The following is an 18,446-nucleotide window of genomic DNA, read 5'->3' as shown; positions in this document are numbered from 1 at the left end:
TGAATAGTGGATAGAAAGAATAAAAGAAAGTGTGAAATGGTGAATGTGGCATGTCGTATAAAGTGCTTTGAGTTCTCTGGGAGAGTAGGAAAGCGCTATATAAGAATCAGTCCATTTACCAATACAGCTGTAGGTTAGATGCAAAATTAAGGCTTTTCAATGTAATTAATAAAATTATTATTTAAATTTATTTATGTTTTTTAAAAATTTTATTGCACTTTATTTTAGAAATCTTTAAGCTTTAAGCTCTCACTGCTGTCTTATCCGTGGGCCAGAAAAGATTAGGTGCTTATGTTATACAGCTATAATGTATCTGAATCAAGAGGATGATAACGATGCTGAAACTGCATGCATCTGGGAATAAGTGTTGCAATATTGTATTTGCTTTTTATCCCCTCACACTTACATGGATATATGATGGGTGAGAGAGGAGGAGGAAGACATGAAGCTTGATCGAGGAGGGAGGGAGGAGAGTGACGGTGATGGGGGGGTGTTGTTGATTGTTTCTCATATTTCAAGAGTGGTCCCGCAGACAGATCTCCATACAAACCCACAGGGTGCTCGGGGCTCTGTGTGTCTGTCAGTGGAGCCAAGGAGGGTGGGAGGGCTTTCTATAACTCATAGATTGCCAGTTCCTCATCTTTTTCTCTCTTAATTATCATCTGTTTTCCCCCTTCTGTTTGTGCTTAACATCTCTTGCTTTGAGTCTAACTTATCAAGGAAGGTCTGCGTAAATATGATCAGCATCAGTTTACAGCACACTAGAGAACATCAGCACTGGAATTGAATCCAAACTGACATCGGAGTTCAGCTATTATTTCTAAAAGGTAAGAATATCATTTTGTAGTTTAAAATGTTTTGTGCTTTGTAACTCTGTATTTCCCTGTATTAATAGCATTATATATCCATTATATCCTGTGTTGTTAGTAAAAAAGAAAAATTAATTAATTGCAATTTAATTACAATAATTTGATGTGATCCTTTTGAAAAGATTTAGAGAAAAACAAAAACAAAAAAACACATACACTTTCACATAAAAAGTATTTTTGTGACATAATTTTAAACCAAAATTAAATCTGGAGTACAACATGTTGGTAGATAGTGTGCATCATCAACATACTAGGCCATTCTGCAAGTAAAATGGTTATCAGCACTTGTGAAATAAAACGAGCATGCTGTGATGACCTTGTAGACATGCTCCCCCATCCCTTCTTGTTACCCTCAGTCTGAATCAAATGACTCTGTTGTGTTTTCTCTTTCTCTCTCTTATGCCACATTTAATTTTTTTAAAAATATGTATATCTGCTACAGTTTCAGTGTTTAAAAGCATCTCATATTGTTCTTAATCCTTAATTTTCATCCCAGTGATCCTTTTGATGATTTTTATACTTGAATCAAAAACCTTATTCTTCACAAACGGAATAAAAAAAAACAAACTCATTTTTTTCTGTCTCATTTTGTGCTCAAGACTTGTCAGCTTTACCTACCGAGATTTCAACTATTACCATTTTGCACCGTGATGTCCTCAGTTGTAGCCCCAGAAAAACCCACCTCCAACACGATGGGTCCAAAAGAGGTCGGTACAGATCTAAGACACACAAGGCTGTTACTGTGCAAAGGTCTCAATTTATGAAATGACTGCATTTGCTCTCTCATCTGTGTGACTCATTATATTGTACTAAACTATAAAGTGCTAAAGATCAGCATTATACAAATATGATGCTTTTTTTAAAGAATGACAAAAATGGTAAAAATAGTACAAATAATAGTATTTTACAGTACATTTTTAATACATCACCATGAATAACATTTCTTAAGGTGAATGTGTTTGTAATATTCCATTCTGCATTATGCATGATTGATTTTAAACTTGGTGACCCTTCAGGTGGAGCTGATACTTGTAAAGGAACAGAATGGGGTTCAGTTCACATCGACCACCTTAGTGACTCCAACTCCGACTCAGACTAACCCCAGTGGGGAGGAAGAGAGGGAGACCTGGGGAAAGAAAATTGACTTCCTCCTGTCCGTGATTGGATTTGCTGTGGACCTGGCAAATGTCTGGAGGTTCCCTTATCTCTGCTACAAAAATGGAGGAGGTGAGATTGATGAAGAGACTGATGTGAGGAAACTGTGTTTTTCTTTCTTTCTTTCTTTCTTTCTTTCTTTCTTTCTTTCTTTCTTTCTTTCTTTCTTTTTTTTGCCCCAGTCCAGGGGATTAGTCTGCCACATTGAGAGGGGTAGGAGGGCATAAACATGGTGACTGTGCTGAGCAAAGGCAAATAAGAAAAATAATGAAACAGAGAGAGAAGAAGGCAGAGAAAAGGAGGAATTAGTTACAGGCTAGAGTACTTTATGCATGCATGTACTACATGCACATGTTTGTGTGTGCTTCAGATCTGTGTGTATGATGGCCGTTGTTTTCGTCTTATTTCAACCCTTTACAGAGATCAAAATAGGGGAAAAACCACCACAGCTGTTCTGAATAGATTAGCTCTAACAATCAGTGTCACTAATTATGGCTGTTTAACATAGAGCTCTCATTATGTTTAAGAGCTGTAAATGATGCTGCAGCTATGGTCAAGGCTAACACACAGCCTTTCACGTCGCTAAGTCTAATATGTATGTAAGGAAATATGACAAAAGTTCTGTCAGAGGCATAAACTTTATCTTCAAAGACAAACTACACTTTTATATATGAGCCCCCTCTTTTGAAAATTGTGTTTTCATTTTATTAGAATAGTCAATTATTGGAGTAAAGAGGGCTGTCTATCGTACAGTGGCAGTTTGACATAGAAAGAAAAATGTAAAAATACTAAATACTACATTTTCATAATCTGCGTTGACACTGCATATGATCCTGTAAACTGGCACTAAACTGATGCTGTTCTTTGAATTTACATGTGTGAACATGTCTGCAAGACATAAGTAAATAAATGTATTTATTTTTAAAATTGTGTGTGTGTGTGTGTGTGTGTGTGTGTGTGTGTGTGTGTGTAGGTGCATTTCTGGTGCCGTACCTGTTTTTCATGGTGATAGCAGGCATGCCACTCTTCTACATGGAGCTGGCTCTGGGTCAGTATAACAGAGAGGGGGCAGCAGGAGTCTGGAAGATATGTCCCATATTTAAAGGTAGGAAAGTAAAATGTATGAAGGTAAAATCAAATGTGACAGACCCTTGCTCACATATGCAAACACTCGAGGATATACGCACACCCTCTTAGGAATATAATAAATGTATCATGGGACGAGTTACATTTTTCTGTATGTCCATCTGCCTACATGGCTGTCTGTCTGCTAACATTCTCCCTTTAATCCCTACGTGTCTTTCTGTCTGCTTGCCTGCCCACATGCCTGCCTGTCCACATGCCAGTCTCTTTTGTCTGCTTGTCTCTGAGCTGAGCAGCGACAGGCATTGTTTATCCCTCCCGGAACATCAGGTTCTGCTGGCACTCACATGGAAAGCAAATGAAAATTGGGCTTTTAGACTTTTATTCTGATTGTCCGCATCCTTTTGTGTCACCCAGTGGCAGGTAACACTGGCTGATGCTTGTTCTGGGTACTTTTCAACACACCGTTAAGCAAAGCGCAGTTCAGGAGAAATGCCATCCAAACATACACTAATGGAGAAACAAACATGAAGTCCGACTCACGTTTCTAAGCAAAGTCATGAGTTGAAAATATAATGATACACTTTACTTGGCTCTGTTTTTTACGCTTTTTAAACAAGCTTTAATTTGTGTGCATTCATCCGTCGCTTTCTCTGAATTCCCTTTGATTTTTTAGAAGAAGTTACCTCTGATAACAGCAGACCATCTGTTGCTCCACAGTGAGAAGCCATAAGGCTGTCTTGTGTGGCATCGTGCCCTTGTTGGTCTGAAGGTGGCCCGCAGTGTGTACGTGTTGCTTCGTGTTTTTCGTCTATGTGTGTTCCTTGGAGCATGTGCCGTCTGTCAGGGACCACACAGAGTACGTTGACGTTCTAATCACACGCTTCACTCTCTCTCTGTCTCTCAGCAGGGGGATAACAGTAATTATTCAAATACACGTACACATGCCCGTATTGACAGTAATTATTCTGATCAAAAAGCTGGTTTCCTCCCAGGATCAATCCATTTGAAGAAAAAAGGACTTGGAAAGGGTTGGTGAAGGGAGATTGAGAGATAGCACGGCCGCATGTGGCGCTAATAAGAGACATGGCTCCCTGGACAAATATCACATCCACATTACAAAGAAATCAATAAGGCACAGTTGCAGTTATGCTTCCTAGCAAAGGTTAACATTTAAATACAGCCTTAGAAGAGTGGACATTGTTTCTGATTTACAGAAAGGGTAGATGGATTGATAATTAAGGCATAAAGAGGCAGCGTTTGAAGGTTGTTTCTTTTTTTGTGAGACTGCAGGCATGTAGCACTGGCTACTCTGGCTACTGTATACTCACAGTGTGCTTTATGGTGTGCACTAACAATATGTTATGTCTGGTCACGAGAAAGACAGTAATATTATTAGTATTAGTAGTAATATTCTTCAGTATTGTATCCTTAGTGTCTATGATATTCATAACTTATGTTTCCCTCAACAGGCGTAGGCTTTACAGTGATCCTCATCTCCCTCTATGTTGGTTTCTACTATAACGTCATCATCTCATGGGCAATGTTCTACCTCTTCTCCTCTTTCACCGGCGAGCTACCGTGGGTTCATTGCAACAACACGTGGAACAGTCCAAACTGCTCCGACTGGGCTGACAACGGCTCAGTCAGTGACATTTACAAAGCCACCCCGGCTCAGGAGTATTTTGAGTAAGTTGGCCTGATCTTCAGCTTTAGCACACTATTTGTAAGGAGTAAAAAAGGTTGCTTAGATAGTCCTGCACATGTCTACTGCATGAGGTATGATGTGTTTGGTTGGAGTGCAGTAATGGAATGCCTTTGCAGCCTAAATAGCTGAGATATATTATAACAGAGAATCAGAAATGCACAGTTTGGCTGCATTTAGCCAATATTGCCTTCCTTTATGAAGCTGACCAGGTGTCTCCTATTTCAGCAAGTGAAAGGGGTTGTTCTGCTGTGACAGATGCAGTATTTCATCCACGTTAGATAAAATGGCAGTGGGCTATTTATGCACAACCACCTGCAGACAATTTGACTATATCAGCTGAAAATTGGCTGATCTTATTTAGTCTCATCTGTTAGGCTGCCTCTAAATTTATGGATCAAGGCAAAAACAATGTCCAATGAATTTAGTCTTTAACGTGACACATGCTTGGTAACTATCTAGAATAAAGTAGACTTTGAACGTTGTCACCTTTAGGCAGTTTTCCCATCTTAGCTGCCATTTGTGATAATGTAATTCATTATAATGCATTATTTTCAGCACTTGCAACAGATGTAGCGACACTTGGTGCAGCATCTGGTCAGACAGCCTGAGGTCTCAAATCTCCCTTTAGGTGAAGCTCAAGTATCATCTTTCAGAAACAGGGACTGGATGTAAAGCCAATCTTATGAAGGGTATCTGGAGCCTAGTTTATACTTCAGTTTCTGATATGAATAATAATATTATAATGAACTTTAGTCATTTTTATCTTGATTGCAGCAGTTATTATGATTACATCTGGAATCAGTGAACCCTGAATATCCTACTCAGTACATACAGTACTGTATGTACTTTAGATGTGTGTGTTTTAGTAATGGTATTTTACGTCCTGTAGTTCATATGGAACATATTTAAACATATATTTAATTGGTGTTGATACATTTTCATGACAGAAATAATAAAATAGGTTATTTTTTTTCTTTTTAAATGTCTGGAGAGAAGTCAACAGAGGTGTTGCTTTACCTTCTGTTGCATATGTTCTTTTTATTCTTTTTTTTAAGACGCTAAGCTCTCGTCAGAAAAAAAGGGAACCCTTTGGATTTAGTGCAGTAACTATGGTAACTAAAAAACTCAGAAATTAGCTACAATGTTAAGCCCAGTGCAGACGATGGATTGGTGTCAACAATGTGTGACATGAAATTCTGGTGACAGCTTTTTAGGCCAGTATTCTTGAGCTCATCCTGTCTCTTCACACCTCTGTTAAGCGAAGTCTTTCTAAATTTGAATGTGCTCATACATACAAGACAGTCAGTGTACACTAAATGGTGATTTAGGAGTCACCATGCCTCTTGCTTGAATGTTCTCCTTTCTCAGAAGGGCAGTACTCCATATCCAGGACAGTAACGGCATTGATAACCTGGGTCGTCCACGTTGGCAGCTGACTTCCTGTCTAGCTGTGGTTATTGTTCTGCTCTACTTCAGTCTCTGGAAGGGAGTCAAGACTTCTGGCAAGGTAACATATAAGATAGCAGACATTAATTACTGTTATATTTGCAAAACTAAAAATCTAAGTGAGTCATGGTGCACAGTGACTTTAACAGCATAGCAGTCAAATGCAGCACCATCTTTAAATGCATGATTGTTCTGCATGCATGTATCTTTTTCTTGTGTGTATCATGTGAGTGTGTGTGTGTGTGTACCTTGTGTGACTCTTTCAGGTTGTGTGGATCACAGCCACAATGCCCTATGTGGTCTTAACTGTGCTGCTGCTCCGCGGAGTCACCCTGCCTGGAGCCATTGATGGCATTAAGGCCTACCTCTCCGTGGACTTCCTAAGACTCTGTGACGCCAAGGTGAGCGCCAAAAGAAGAAAGAGGAGACACAAGTGAAGTGAGAGTGACAGTGTTCCACAAGAAGAAGATATAGTATGAGGGGAAATACTGTGGCTTTATTTACATTTTCACTTGTATTTCCTGTATTTAATTTTTACACTTGCATGTAAAGAGACTCCAATACTAAAAAATGAAGAATGCACAACTACAAATTTTTTTTTAACATATCATACTACTGTGCTTAACAGGAGTTCTCATGGCAGGGAATTGTAACTTGTACCTGTTGCTTGACATCCAATGCAAAGCCAGTGTATAGGTCAAAACCAACACATACTGCAACAACTAACGCTGATAAATTTAGCATTTAAAGTCCTAGATCTTGATGAATGATATTCTTATCAACCCAAAATGTGATATAACATAATCCAAGAAAGTATTTTATAGCTGTAGATTTGTTGGCATAGTTATGGATTTTCTGAGATAAATAACCAAAACAGAAAAAAACAAAACAACAACTCAGAAAAAAGGGTAGAAAATACAGGCTGTATATAAAAGATGGAAGTGGCCATCAATAAAAGAAAGTCTAAATCTGTGTTTTATCTTAGTTTATTTTATTTTAGTCTAGTTTAGTTTAATTATGGTTCCACAAAGAGTGATTTAGACAACAGACCTGCTCACACACAAAAAATGTTGACACATAAAATTCTGAGCTCAAGTCCACAGATTAAGAGAACCTGAAACAGCGATAACAGAAAAAAAGCATAATGAAGTTTTATTTGCTTAACAAACAAGAAGCATAACAAGAGCATTGGGCTCTACTATTGCTATCCTCTATGTCTACTGTTAAATTAACCCTTTAATTTTATTGTGCCAAAAGCCTGAATGTGGAATTATTTTAGTGCAAGTAAACACAGCATTGTTTTAATTGCTACCTTCCCTGGAGGCAATAAAGAAATTTGAGAAAACTACTTGTGTCACTCATTTCAAATATTTTTCTTATCCATGAAACCTCCTATCACAATATAAATATCTAATTTAACTTAACACTAGGTGTTGAGGGTCCCAATAAATCCACATGCGTGACTAAAGGATTCATTTATGATAGCGAAAGCAAGGACAGAGATTGAGAGATGCACGGGAGCAATTGGAGAATTAGATTAGATAGATGCATGGAGCAGTAATTTGCAAAATTACCCCCCATATTCACAAGCGTCTTTCATCTGCTGCTGTTGAATGAGTTTCCTGCAATTATCTCTAATAATGGCTTTTTTCCTCTCCTGTGCCTTTTGTTTGCCGCTTCACACAAGTGCGCTTGTTCTTTCTCTCCCCAGGTCTGGATTGAGGCAGCAACGCAGATCTGTTTCTCGCTGGGAGTGGGGTTTGGTGTGCTAATTGCCTTTTCCAGCTACAACAAATTCAGCAACAACTGTTACAGGTACGGATACACGGGGAGAGGCAGGTGGGAATTCACGGAGGCACACGGAGGTGGGGAAGCTGATTCTGCAAGCACACATGCAACATAAGCAGGTGAATTACAATAACCTTTGAAGCTCCTTGAAACCCTCTATGTCTTTGACACCAAGCTGCGCAGCAGACTACTTTAGATGTTACACCAATCAAAACTGTTGCACTCTTTGAAAATCATCTGCGACCCACAGGTGGCTTTTATCTCCCCCGTTTTGCCCTTTAAAAAAATGCTTCTGATAACTAACACTTCGAGGATTCCATAAAAGCATAAACTCGCTTTTAACGTACCATTTAACCTTAAAAAGGTTATTGCTGTTTTGTTCTTTTTTTTTTTTAATGAAAAGAACAACTCACTAGTTTGTCACATGATGCAAGATACTGAAAATCTGACAGAGCAATCTATCTAGATCTAGATCAGTCAAAGGTTTCCTAAGCTGATGTCAAGCCTGTACATAATTTTTTTTTAAGTGCATCCCTGATTCACAGCTGGTCTGGTCAGTTATGTGGATATTGACTGTTTGCTGGCTGATGATATATTGACAAAGTGTTTTACATTCTTATTATGGACTATCGTGTTTCTGCCTTCTTTTATTGATCCAGGGACGCCATCATTACCAGCTCCATCAACTCTTTAACAAGTTTCTTCTCTGGCTTTGTGGTTTTCTCCTTCCTTGGGTACATGTCCCAAAAGCACAACGTGGCTCTAGACAAAGTTGCAAGAGACGGTATGATTGTTTATTGTTGATTATGCAAAGCTTTTTAAACTGTTTAATTTTGAGTTTAAAATGTCATAAAACTGACGGGAAGGCTATAAGGCTGTTGATTTTGGCTAATCTACAACATCCATTTTTGTTCTACCTCCTCTTTTACTTTTATTTTATATTTGCTAGAAGGGGAAATAGTTTGAGCACTACATTTTGTTTTGCGCTGCTGTTCACCTTTGCTCTTTTTTTCATGGTTTTTGTGCTCTTTTAGGCGCTGGATTAGTGTTTGTCATTTACCCCGAAGCCATTGCAACACTACCCGGGTCATCAATTTGGGCAGTTATCTTCTTCATCATGCTGTTGACTCTGGGCATTGACAGTGCAGTGAGTATCCACACAGACACTCACAGTTACATCCCTTTGGTCAGCCAAATAGCATACCTTTTCTGTGCCAAATTACTGTTTTTCATTACTCTCAAATATATAGTCTAGGAGCAGTAACTATCCAAGCATCGACGGGCCTCTTCAGTGACTTAACAGCTCAGGACTGACTTTTTCTTTCTTTCTAACTGCTGTGTTTTTTGTTGTAGATGGGTGGCATGGAATCAGTGATCACGGGACTAATTGATGAATTCAAATTCCTCCACAAGCACAGAGAGCTGTTCACCCTCTTTATTGTTGTTTCCACTTTTCTCATCTCCCTCTTCTGTGTTACAAATGTAAGTCTCTTATTGAGGAGTCTGTGTTTAATGGCATGCACATCACGTTAGTGTGCTAGTTAGAATTTATCCTTGCGCTGTGGTTAAACTCTAGTGTTTGCATACGTACAGACATAATATCTGCAAAACTGTCTAAAAACAAGGTAACAGTAGAAAACTTACAGGCATTATTTTCTTTCTCTCCTCTTCCTCTCCAGGGAGGGATGTATGTGTTTACTCTGCTGGACCACTTTGCAGCAGGAACATCGATTCTGTTTGGAGTGCTTATTGAAGCCATCGGTATAGCGTGGTTCTATGGTGAGAAAGATGGACTAAAGAAAAGAGGCAGGGGGATGATTTTTTTTCATGGCCAACAAAGCTGATGCTTTATTAAGGGTTTGATGAGAAATCTTTTCGCATAAGTCATCTGTGCCTCAATGCAACATATTTCTATTAGATGTAAGAATATTGCTGCCAGACAATCCATTCCTACTGGCCACTTCACTCTCTGACCAAATCTCTACCCAAGTCACAAGCATATACAGTACCTGTGGTGCTTGCAAGATGAAGACGAATTCTAATCATTGCCCGTGTGAATCTTTGTGCTCAATCAGCAGTGATGAAGAACTATGTAAAGAAAATTGTATCTTGGGAACCGGCAGGAATCAGCTGCCTCATATCTAGATCGCAGGCTCTTGTGTGCAAGTCAAACTCTCTCCATGTGGCCAGATTCTTATGATACTCCATTTAACATATTTTTTGTCAATAACAAATTAAATTATTTGTGAATGACATCAGACAGAGGAAGAAAATAAAAAAAAATTTATTATATTTACAGGGTAAGAGGCACTGTATAGAAAGACACCTCTAGTTTTGGTAGGAGCTCATGAAGACAAATATTAGACCCCTGTGTGCTCTTTAGTGACCTCTTGTGGTTCTGTAGATAATTGCAGTAATGATAGCCATCTGGGTCCCCCCCCCCCCCCCCCCCCCCAGAGGGAAGGGGTAAGTCTATGTGTGTTTGATTTTTTTTCATGGATTTTCACTGACAGCAATAACAGCTTAAAAGAAAAACAAGCAAATTAAAAAAAACAAAAAACAATAATTGAGTGGAAATTCTAGACCCTATCCGGAAACACCAGCAGACAGAAAAACAATTTAAAGGTCAGAGACTGAGTTTCTTGTCTAATGTCTAATAAGTATGACTATGAAGAGGTGCATAAAGGACTAAATACTAAGCAGGCCCCAGGCAATGAGGTCAACATATTGCCCCACTTTGGTGGGTCCTGACCTTGGCAAGTCAGATAAATCAAGCCTAAGGCTTTAGGGGGCCTTTTTCTGGCTCTTTTCCCCCCAATACTCTTGACTGCTGACAGAAATGCTTGACCACATAAGTACATCTAGCAGTGCGGAATACCTGGCAGTCGTTCCGGATCTATTCCTCTGCGGTGAGAGATGCCTTCAGGACAGGAAGGCAAAAAGGCAAAATACAGCCAAGGAATAAGAGAAGCAAAATCATGACAAAGGTGAAAAATGGTGCAGCAGCTCATAATGGTTAGCTTTGCAGAATGACGTTGGTTAATGCAAATAGTTTAATGGTATGCTGTATTTTTGCTATTTTTACTGATACCTGATAACCTCTGGTATTACAGTTTTTTTTGTATTAGACTTAACTTTCAATTTAAATGTATACACATGGAGCATGAACACACACCCTGCGTTGATAATGCTCATACCAAAATTTCTCTTGGAATTGTGCAGAGAGAAAGACAGAGAGATTGTTCTTCTTATGCTCCAAGCTAATATACAGTACTGTAACTCTGCTTTTCTTTAACCATGTCATGGTAATATTGAGTATTTCTGTGTGTTTTAGGAGTGGACCGTTTCAGCGATGACATTGAGGAGATGATTGGCCACCGACCAGGCAGGTACTGGAGGCTATGCTGGAAGTTTGTCAGTCCCTGCTTCCTCCTGGTGAGTTATACAAACCCCAGCAAGTGAAAGTTAAAAAATGTGAAATCAAAAGATGCATAAAACTTAGACTGTAGTTTGATCTGATTCTCCTCTCATCAGTGTTTTTTTTATCATGATAACCAAACAAAGTTTGACTTTTAAACAGAGAATTTAGTTTTCCACAGACAACATGTGACCTCAATACCAGAAATAAAAAAGCATGTTTAATTTTGCATCTAAAAAAATCAACAGACCTGCTGAATGAATAAAGTAGCTTTTCAACCCCCATACATTAACCCTATCATTATCTCACTGCTTAGCTTTTGATTCACATTCACACTGAGTATAAATCAGATTGTTCATATCCTCTGCTTATGTCTTGCAGTACACTCACACAACTATATGTCAGCAGCAAAACACTGTTACTACAGCATCTTCTTCCAAATACGTACACAAAGGAAACAACTTTACTGGATATTATTATTCCCTAGTCTCTCATCTTTCCTGGGGTGGCTAAGGCATGTGATTCACTCATCATGAGAATGAATGATTGAGTTCATTTCTTACTATGCTTTCCATTTTAACATCAGCCACAAGTGTTGTCTTGCAATAATCTTACCTCCTTTTAATCAGTGGTTTTTCAGGTCATGTGTGTTCATAAATCTCTTTCCCATAGTTCATGGTTGTGGTGAGCTTTGCCACATTTAACCCCCCAAACTATGGCTCCTACATGTTTCCTGCATGGGCTAACATGCTTGGGTGGTGTCTGGCCATGTCATCAATGACCATGGTGCCTCTCTATGCCATCTACAAACTGTGCACACTGCCTGGAAAGTTTTGCGACGTAAGTCTATAAGCTCCAAAATCTTTTCAGATGATTCTTATCCATACTAATCTTCCATCTTTAGCTGCCTTTGTCATGATGGAGCTCTTTCTTGATTAATTAAGTGGAGTGTATGACAAGAGTTAATTACTCTTTTCCCTTGAACAGAGATTGGCTTATGCCATCACCCCAGAGACAGAGCATCATCTGGTAGACAACGGGGAGGTCCGGCAGTTCACTGTAAGAGTTAATTCAATCATACTTTATGGTAATTTGTACGGGAGCACAGTACTGTAATTTATTTCTTTGACGCATTGCACTTTTCCCCCCCCCACAGTTGCATCACTGGTTGGTGGTCTGAGGGCTACAGAGAGAGTGGGAAAGAAAGAAAGAGAGAGAGTGCGAGAGAGAAAAAGAGAGAGGATGACTGCATGGACACTGAGTGAATGCATGCACAGTAAATGTCCAAGGAACAAAGAAGAGGAGAGCAGTTTATTTAAAAACAATGATAATGGTGGTGGGAAGTTTAAAAGTGCCAAGAAAAAAACCACACACACACACACACAATGAAATCGTAGTGTTCTTTAATTTTGTGTGAAGCTGTGCATTGGACATCTCCACCATTTAATTACTGCTAGTGAATGGGATTCAGTTAAACAGTTCATGTGGTGTTCAGCCTGTTCTTTTCCATAAATGCAAAGGTCCCTGAATGCAGCTTGCGAAGTAGCAGTGTGAGAAATGTTCTTGGATATTTTTGCATTAGCCATTCCCAATAACGACCAATGAAAGCTCCAAGAAAATGAATGCTGTATGTTTAGATGCCCATGGACATTTGTCAACATGACAACTGTGGAAGATGTTGAGGTGCTACACACAAACAATGTCACGTTTTATTTATGTTGGTTTGTTTCATTTTCAGTTAGCTGATAAAGTTCAAACAGCATGTGGCCTTTATTTTCATTACCTTTATGTTTTTATTGTTGTTATTGTTCTGGGTGAAAAATCTTCAAATATTCAGCGCTCAGAAATAATTGAAATGCTGAGCGCTCAAAGTTTTACTGAATCCCAGTCCATATTATGTTAATGTCGCTATATATCTGTTTGCTGTTTCTGTTAAAAGACTGTTATGAAGTTAGGATTCCTGCAGAGCATATTTCACCAGGTTTTTACTTTATTTCCAATTCCAATATTGCATTAAACTAAAATGACATGAGAGTAAAAAGGAGCTTTTACTCTGAGCTCATTCACTTCGCATCACAACGTAATTCTTTAGGTTAAAAATCACAAAATACGCTGAAGATAAAACTGTCATTTATTACAGCTGCCCTGGAGTCACATGAGCTCAATGCCAATTCTAAAGTTTAAAAGAACGTACCGATAGACAAAAAAAAAAAAAAAGCATTAGCCACGCTGCTGATTTAATCGACCAAAGAGCACAGTGAGTTAAAAAAAAAATTCAGATATCTCGTCATCTAATGAGAATATTTTGCCAAGGGATGTACTTTCTTTTAAACTGTACACAGCTCATCTTAGAAGATCATTAACTCTTTACACATTGTAACAAATCGTGTCCCCACCCCTTCCTCAAAAGTTTCAGGTTGTGATTTGGCGACAATGACTGTCACATTTCCTCCAGAAAGCATAAAGCTTTAATTTCACAGTTTACACAGTCTTAACCAGTATTTCAAGACTGTTTGAAAGCTGCTTTTTATTGAACTGCAAATAAATAGTGTGTAATGTAACAAACTGGTATATCTGTGTAAGTAAATGTAATGTAGAGAGCCTTGTATTGTACTGTATGATATTAAATAACTGCAAACACACAAACGCACATATATTCATATAAGATTTACATACATTTTCTTCCTCTTGCAAACTCTTTCTGTTTAATCAGAAAACAAGTAATCCTTCCCAAACAGGTCAATAATGACTTGTTATCACTCCTTATGGTACATGTAACACTATGTCCCAAATTGTATGCCTGTGCTGCTGTACTGTGCCTTGTGGTGTTTACAACTGTATAATTTTGTTTTGTACTGTCAAATAAAGTATAATTAATTCAATTTAAATATACCTCATTGTTTTCTCTTTTAACCAACAGCAACAACAATAACGATAATACTTTCTTTTCCTTTCTTTATGGCACTGTGATGGCTTTATAGAAGTTAGCACCTAAATAATTTTTTTAAGTAACTGCTGATCAGTGAAGCTATTACTTTAATATTAAATAAAAATGATGTAATCTGGTATGATCATTAGGAGCACAAATGTCAGGGTTCCACTCGAACAATTTTGTGTACAAAAACCAGAAGGTTTATTGATCCCTCATAACGTTGTCTTCGGTATTCCAAAAGAGACATTTTAGCCATCTACCCTCCAGGCATGTCTGTATTCAAGTGATTTATTCTAACTAAACAGATAACCACTAAACTGAAAAACATAAACACAGCCCGCATGTTGTGAAAAGCACCGATAATTGAGCTCTTTCAAGATTGGTCAGCGTGACCCAGACTCTGTGGTGTTCATTACTGTAACAAGTGCGTTAGACAAATGGTTTCAGAGGCAGTCCACAGAAACATAATATTCCTTATCCACCAAGACAAACATTTGGGTACAATTGATGATTAAAAAGCACGATCTCTCAAAAGAAATCAAAAGTTTAACTTCCTGGTTATTAAATGACACTGTAAGGGTTGATTTGTCATTCAGAATGAAAAGATGATTAATTCACTGCAATTTCATTGTTTATTAGACTTTACTTAGTTACTTACAGTTTGCTAATTGATGTGTACTAATGATGGGAAGCACTAATGTAACATTCTACATTCTGCATTTGTTAAAGATTCCCAAATGTTGTTGTTTTAAAATAAATGTTTCATTAGTGTTCAGTGCATCTGTCCTCATTTCTAAGGCATCATATATCATAGTTTTATCAAAGCTTAGCATGTTTTAAAATTATTCAATTCATTTAAATGAGGAAATAGATCACGAGAGTACATGACATTTTACAATGTGTCATTATTTATTTAAAAAATCTAAGTCAAAATGCAAAAACAGCATGTGAAAGCTAAGCACCTCAGTTTTTCATGCAATAATTTTGCATTTTAGCTTAGTTTTTGTTAAATAAATGATGCCGTTGTTATGTATTGTTATTATGCAATTTTAGACCCTGCTAAAGGACAGATGATCTTTTTATGATTCCAGATATGTAAAATCTTAGAATCGACAATGGGTACACTTTATTCTTACCCTGAGTGTATATATAAATATGTATGGGACACTGAGCATAATGAAGAAGTTCTGGGAATCAGAATATGTATCTTTAAATGTTTAAATTTGGCTAGTTTGCCTTCAAGGTTATTTTCTCAGGCATGTAGAGAAGTCCTGTTCATTAAGCAATTTCACCACAGACCTGAAACTTGCACCAAACAGCTTTTGCTCATGAAGAAACTAGATCATCATCCATTGCTGTCCATAAGAAAGTAGTGATCAATAGCACTATCACTGGTATTAATTAACTTCTACACATTATAGCTGGATAAACTGAAAACTACTACTACTAATAATGATAATAATAAAATATAAAATACTAGCAGGTACTATATATTCATGACATTGCCATCTATCCATGGGAACACAAGGCGGTAAATGACAACTAGCAGGTATGACAGCAAAATTGAGGTAAGAACTGGTCCTCAAATCCACAGTGGTAATTTGAAGATGGGAAACAGGTGTAGTAACTGAACCCAGGTGGCAAATGATTCAGCCACACCTCCAGCCAGAGCAGATATTTAGGTTCTTGAGAGCCCTAGTGCACCATCTGTATGGGCAGGGCAATATGGACCTGTAGAGCAAAAGGAGGTCTGCACAGACCCTCATGCTAACCATCTCATAAAAGGAGGACGTTTACATTGTTCTTGATTCTTCCTCAGTTTCAAGAGTATTTAAGACATGCTGAAGTGCTGTCAGTGGCTGAGTAGTAGACAGAAGTGGCAAAAGTACAGATGTTCTTTATTTGAGTAGAACTAAGTAAAGAATATCTGTACTTTTGATACCAGTGTCAAAAAACACTACAATAAAAGCTGAAGTGCTGATTCAAGTAATTGGTAATTTGGGTAATTTGGTAATTTATTCCAACATGTGAACAATATACAAGTACATTTAGAAAAGAAAATAAGAAAGAAAAAAATACTATACAAATTACATAAAAAAAAGTTCTGATTAATTTACATGTTGAAAGGGAGTGGGAAGAAGTAAACACTTATTTAATCCCACCCCTTTGCCATAAATGATCAGTTAATATTTAGTCAGCTTCCTTACTGATATAATTTGTAATAAAAATAGTGAACAGATTTCTGATATACTATATACTATAATATCACATCATGAGTTTTTTTGTCTGTTTGTTTGTTTGTTTTTTAAATAGCAACATTCACTTAATTTAAATATTTTCCTTTTCTTTATAGATCGAGAAGATCATATTTTTATAACTCTTTTTGAACAGTTTTATGTTTGGACATTGCTTTAATTCCATATTCAGACTGTTCCATAGTTTCACTCCATGAACAGAAACACAAAAACCTTTTCTTGTAGTACGTACCTTCATTGTTTTGAAGTTACAAAAACCCCTTAAATTACAACTTCCTTCTTTCAAAAAAAACATACTCTGAATATTACCTGGCAGGTCTTTATTTTTTGCTTTGAATAGAATTTGTGCTGTTTGGAATTTCACTAGATCATCAATTTTCAATATTTCAGACTGCAAAAATAGTGAGTTTGTATGTTCCCTATAACCTGCATTGTGGATGATTCGAATTGCTTTTTATTTGAAGAGTAAAAAGTGAATGTAATGTGGTTTTATAGTTATTGCCCCAGACCTCTGCACAATAGCTTAAGTATGGTGAAACCAGTGAACAGTAGAGAATATGAAGTGATGTTCTGTCGAATACCTGTTTTGCCTTGTTTAGTATTGCAATGCTTCGTGATACTTTGGAATGAATGTATCTTACGTGAGCTCTGCAGTTAAGTTTTTCATCTATTATTACCCCCAGAAATTTATTTTCACTGACTCTTTCAATATCAACACCATTTATTTGAATCTTTGCATTTGTATTTAAACTACTATTTCCAAATAACATAAGTTTAGATTTATTCAAATTTAATGATAATTTATTTTTATCAAGCCAGGACTTCACTTTACTTATTTCATTAGTCATATCCTCCAATAAATTCTGCAGATCATCACCAGAGCAAAAAATGTTTGTCGTCAGCAAAGAGAACCATTTTTAATACTTTGGACACTTTACAGATGTCGTTAATGTACAAGTTGGAGAATTTTGGACCCAAAACTGACCCTTGGGGTACACCACAAGCAATGTCCATACATAAGGAACAACCATTTATTTTCACAAACTGCTTTCTGTCACTTAAATAACTCCGGACCCAATCTGAAACTACCCCTCTGACACCATAACGTTCCAGTTTTCTTATTAATATATCATGATCTATAGTGTCAAATGCCTTTGTCAAGTCTATGAATAACTCAGCCACATATTGCTTTTTGTCTATGGAATTTGTGATGTATTCTATTGAATCTAATAGTGCCAATGATGTTGATCTGCTTGATCTGAATCCGTACTGACTCTCAGTGAGTAGTTTTTGTTTATCTATAAATTTTTACTGTCGGTTTTTAAACAGTTTTTCAAGAACTTTTGAGAATTGAGGTAGTAAAGAGACAGGCCTGTAGTTGGTGAAATGGTGTTTGTTTCCAGATTTGTATAGAAGTATAACTTTTGCTATTTTCATTCTGTCTGGAAATCGACCAGTTTGAAATGATAAATTACAGATGTATGGTTTCATAATAGCCTCAATGACTCTTTTAACCACTATCATATCAATATCATTACAATCCAAAGATTTCAGATTTTTACAGCAAGTGAAGTGAAAAAGTACAGGCTCTGAAACATACTTAAAATAAGAAAGTAGAAATAGCTCCTTGAAGAATATTTCTACCACCTATTTTTATGCAAAGTTAGCTGAACCTTTTGCTACATTAATGTAATAGTAATGTAATATTATTAGATAGAGTAAAATAAAGTTTGTATTCCTATCTGTAGTACACAGTTTTGCCTCTTTCGTCTCTTTCTATGTGACATACCCT

The 18,446-nt window shown here is 37.3% G+C and overlaps 1 protein-coding gene across 1 annotated transcript; it reads left to right on the top strand.

Annotated features, from left to right (window-relative positions):
- The first annotated feature begins 565 nt into the window (after positions 1 to 565).
- slc6a3 (solute carrier family 6 member 3) lies at positions 566 to 14,349 on the top strand. The gene is made up of 16 exons (XM_082552962.1): positions 566 to 827; positions 1,469 to 1,576; positions 1,886 to 2,096; positions 2,998 to 3,129; positions 4,580 to 4,796; positions 6,184 to 6,322; positions 6,528 to 6,662; positions 7,973 to 8,076; positions 8,709 to 8,833; positions 9,084 to 9,196; positions 9,403 to 9,531; positions 9,729 to 9,828; positions 11,384 to 11,484; positions 12,140 to 12,307; positions 12,455 to 12,526; positions 12,624 to 14,349. Exons 2-16 carry the CDS (start codon positions 1,520 to 1,522, stop codon positions 12,645 to 12,647), a joined length of 1,827 nt encoding a protein of 608 aa, XP_082409088.1. The 5' UTR covers positions 566 to 827; positions 1,469 to 1,519; the 3' UTR covers positions 12,648 to 14,349.
- Positions 14,350 to 18,446: the final 4,097 nt, after the last annotated feature.

This window comes from Aulonocara stuartgranti (assembly GCF_965226115.1).
Source record: "Aulonocara stuartgranti genome assembly, chromosome: 11".
Classification (NCBI taxonomy): Eukaryota; Metazoa; Chordata; class Actinopteri; order Cichliformes; family Cichlidae; genus Aulonocara; species Aulonocara stuartgranti.
The sequence above is the reverse complement of the archived record's forward strand: the minus strand, read 5'-3'. Positions and strand labels throughout refer to the sequence as shown.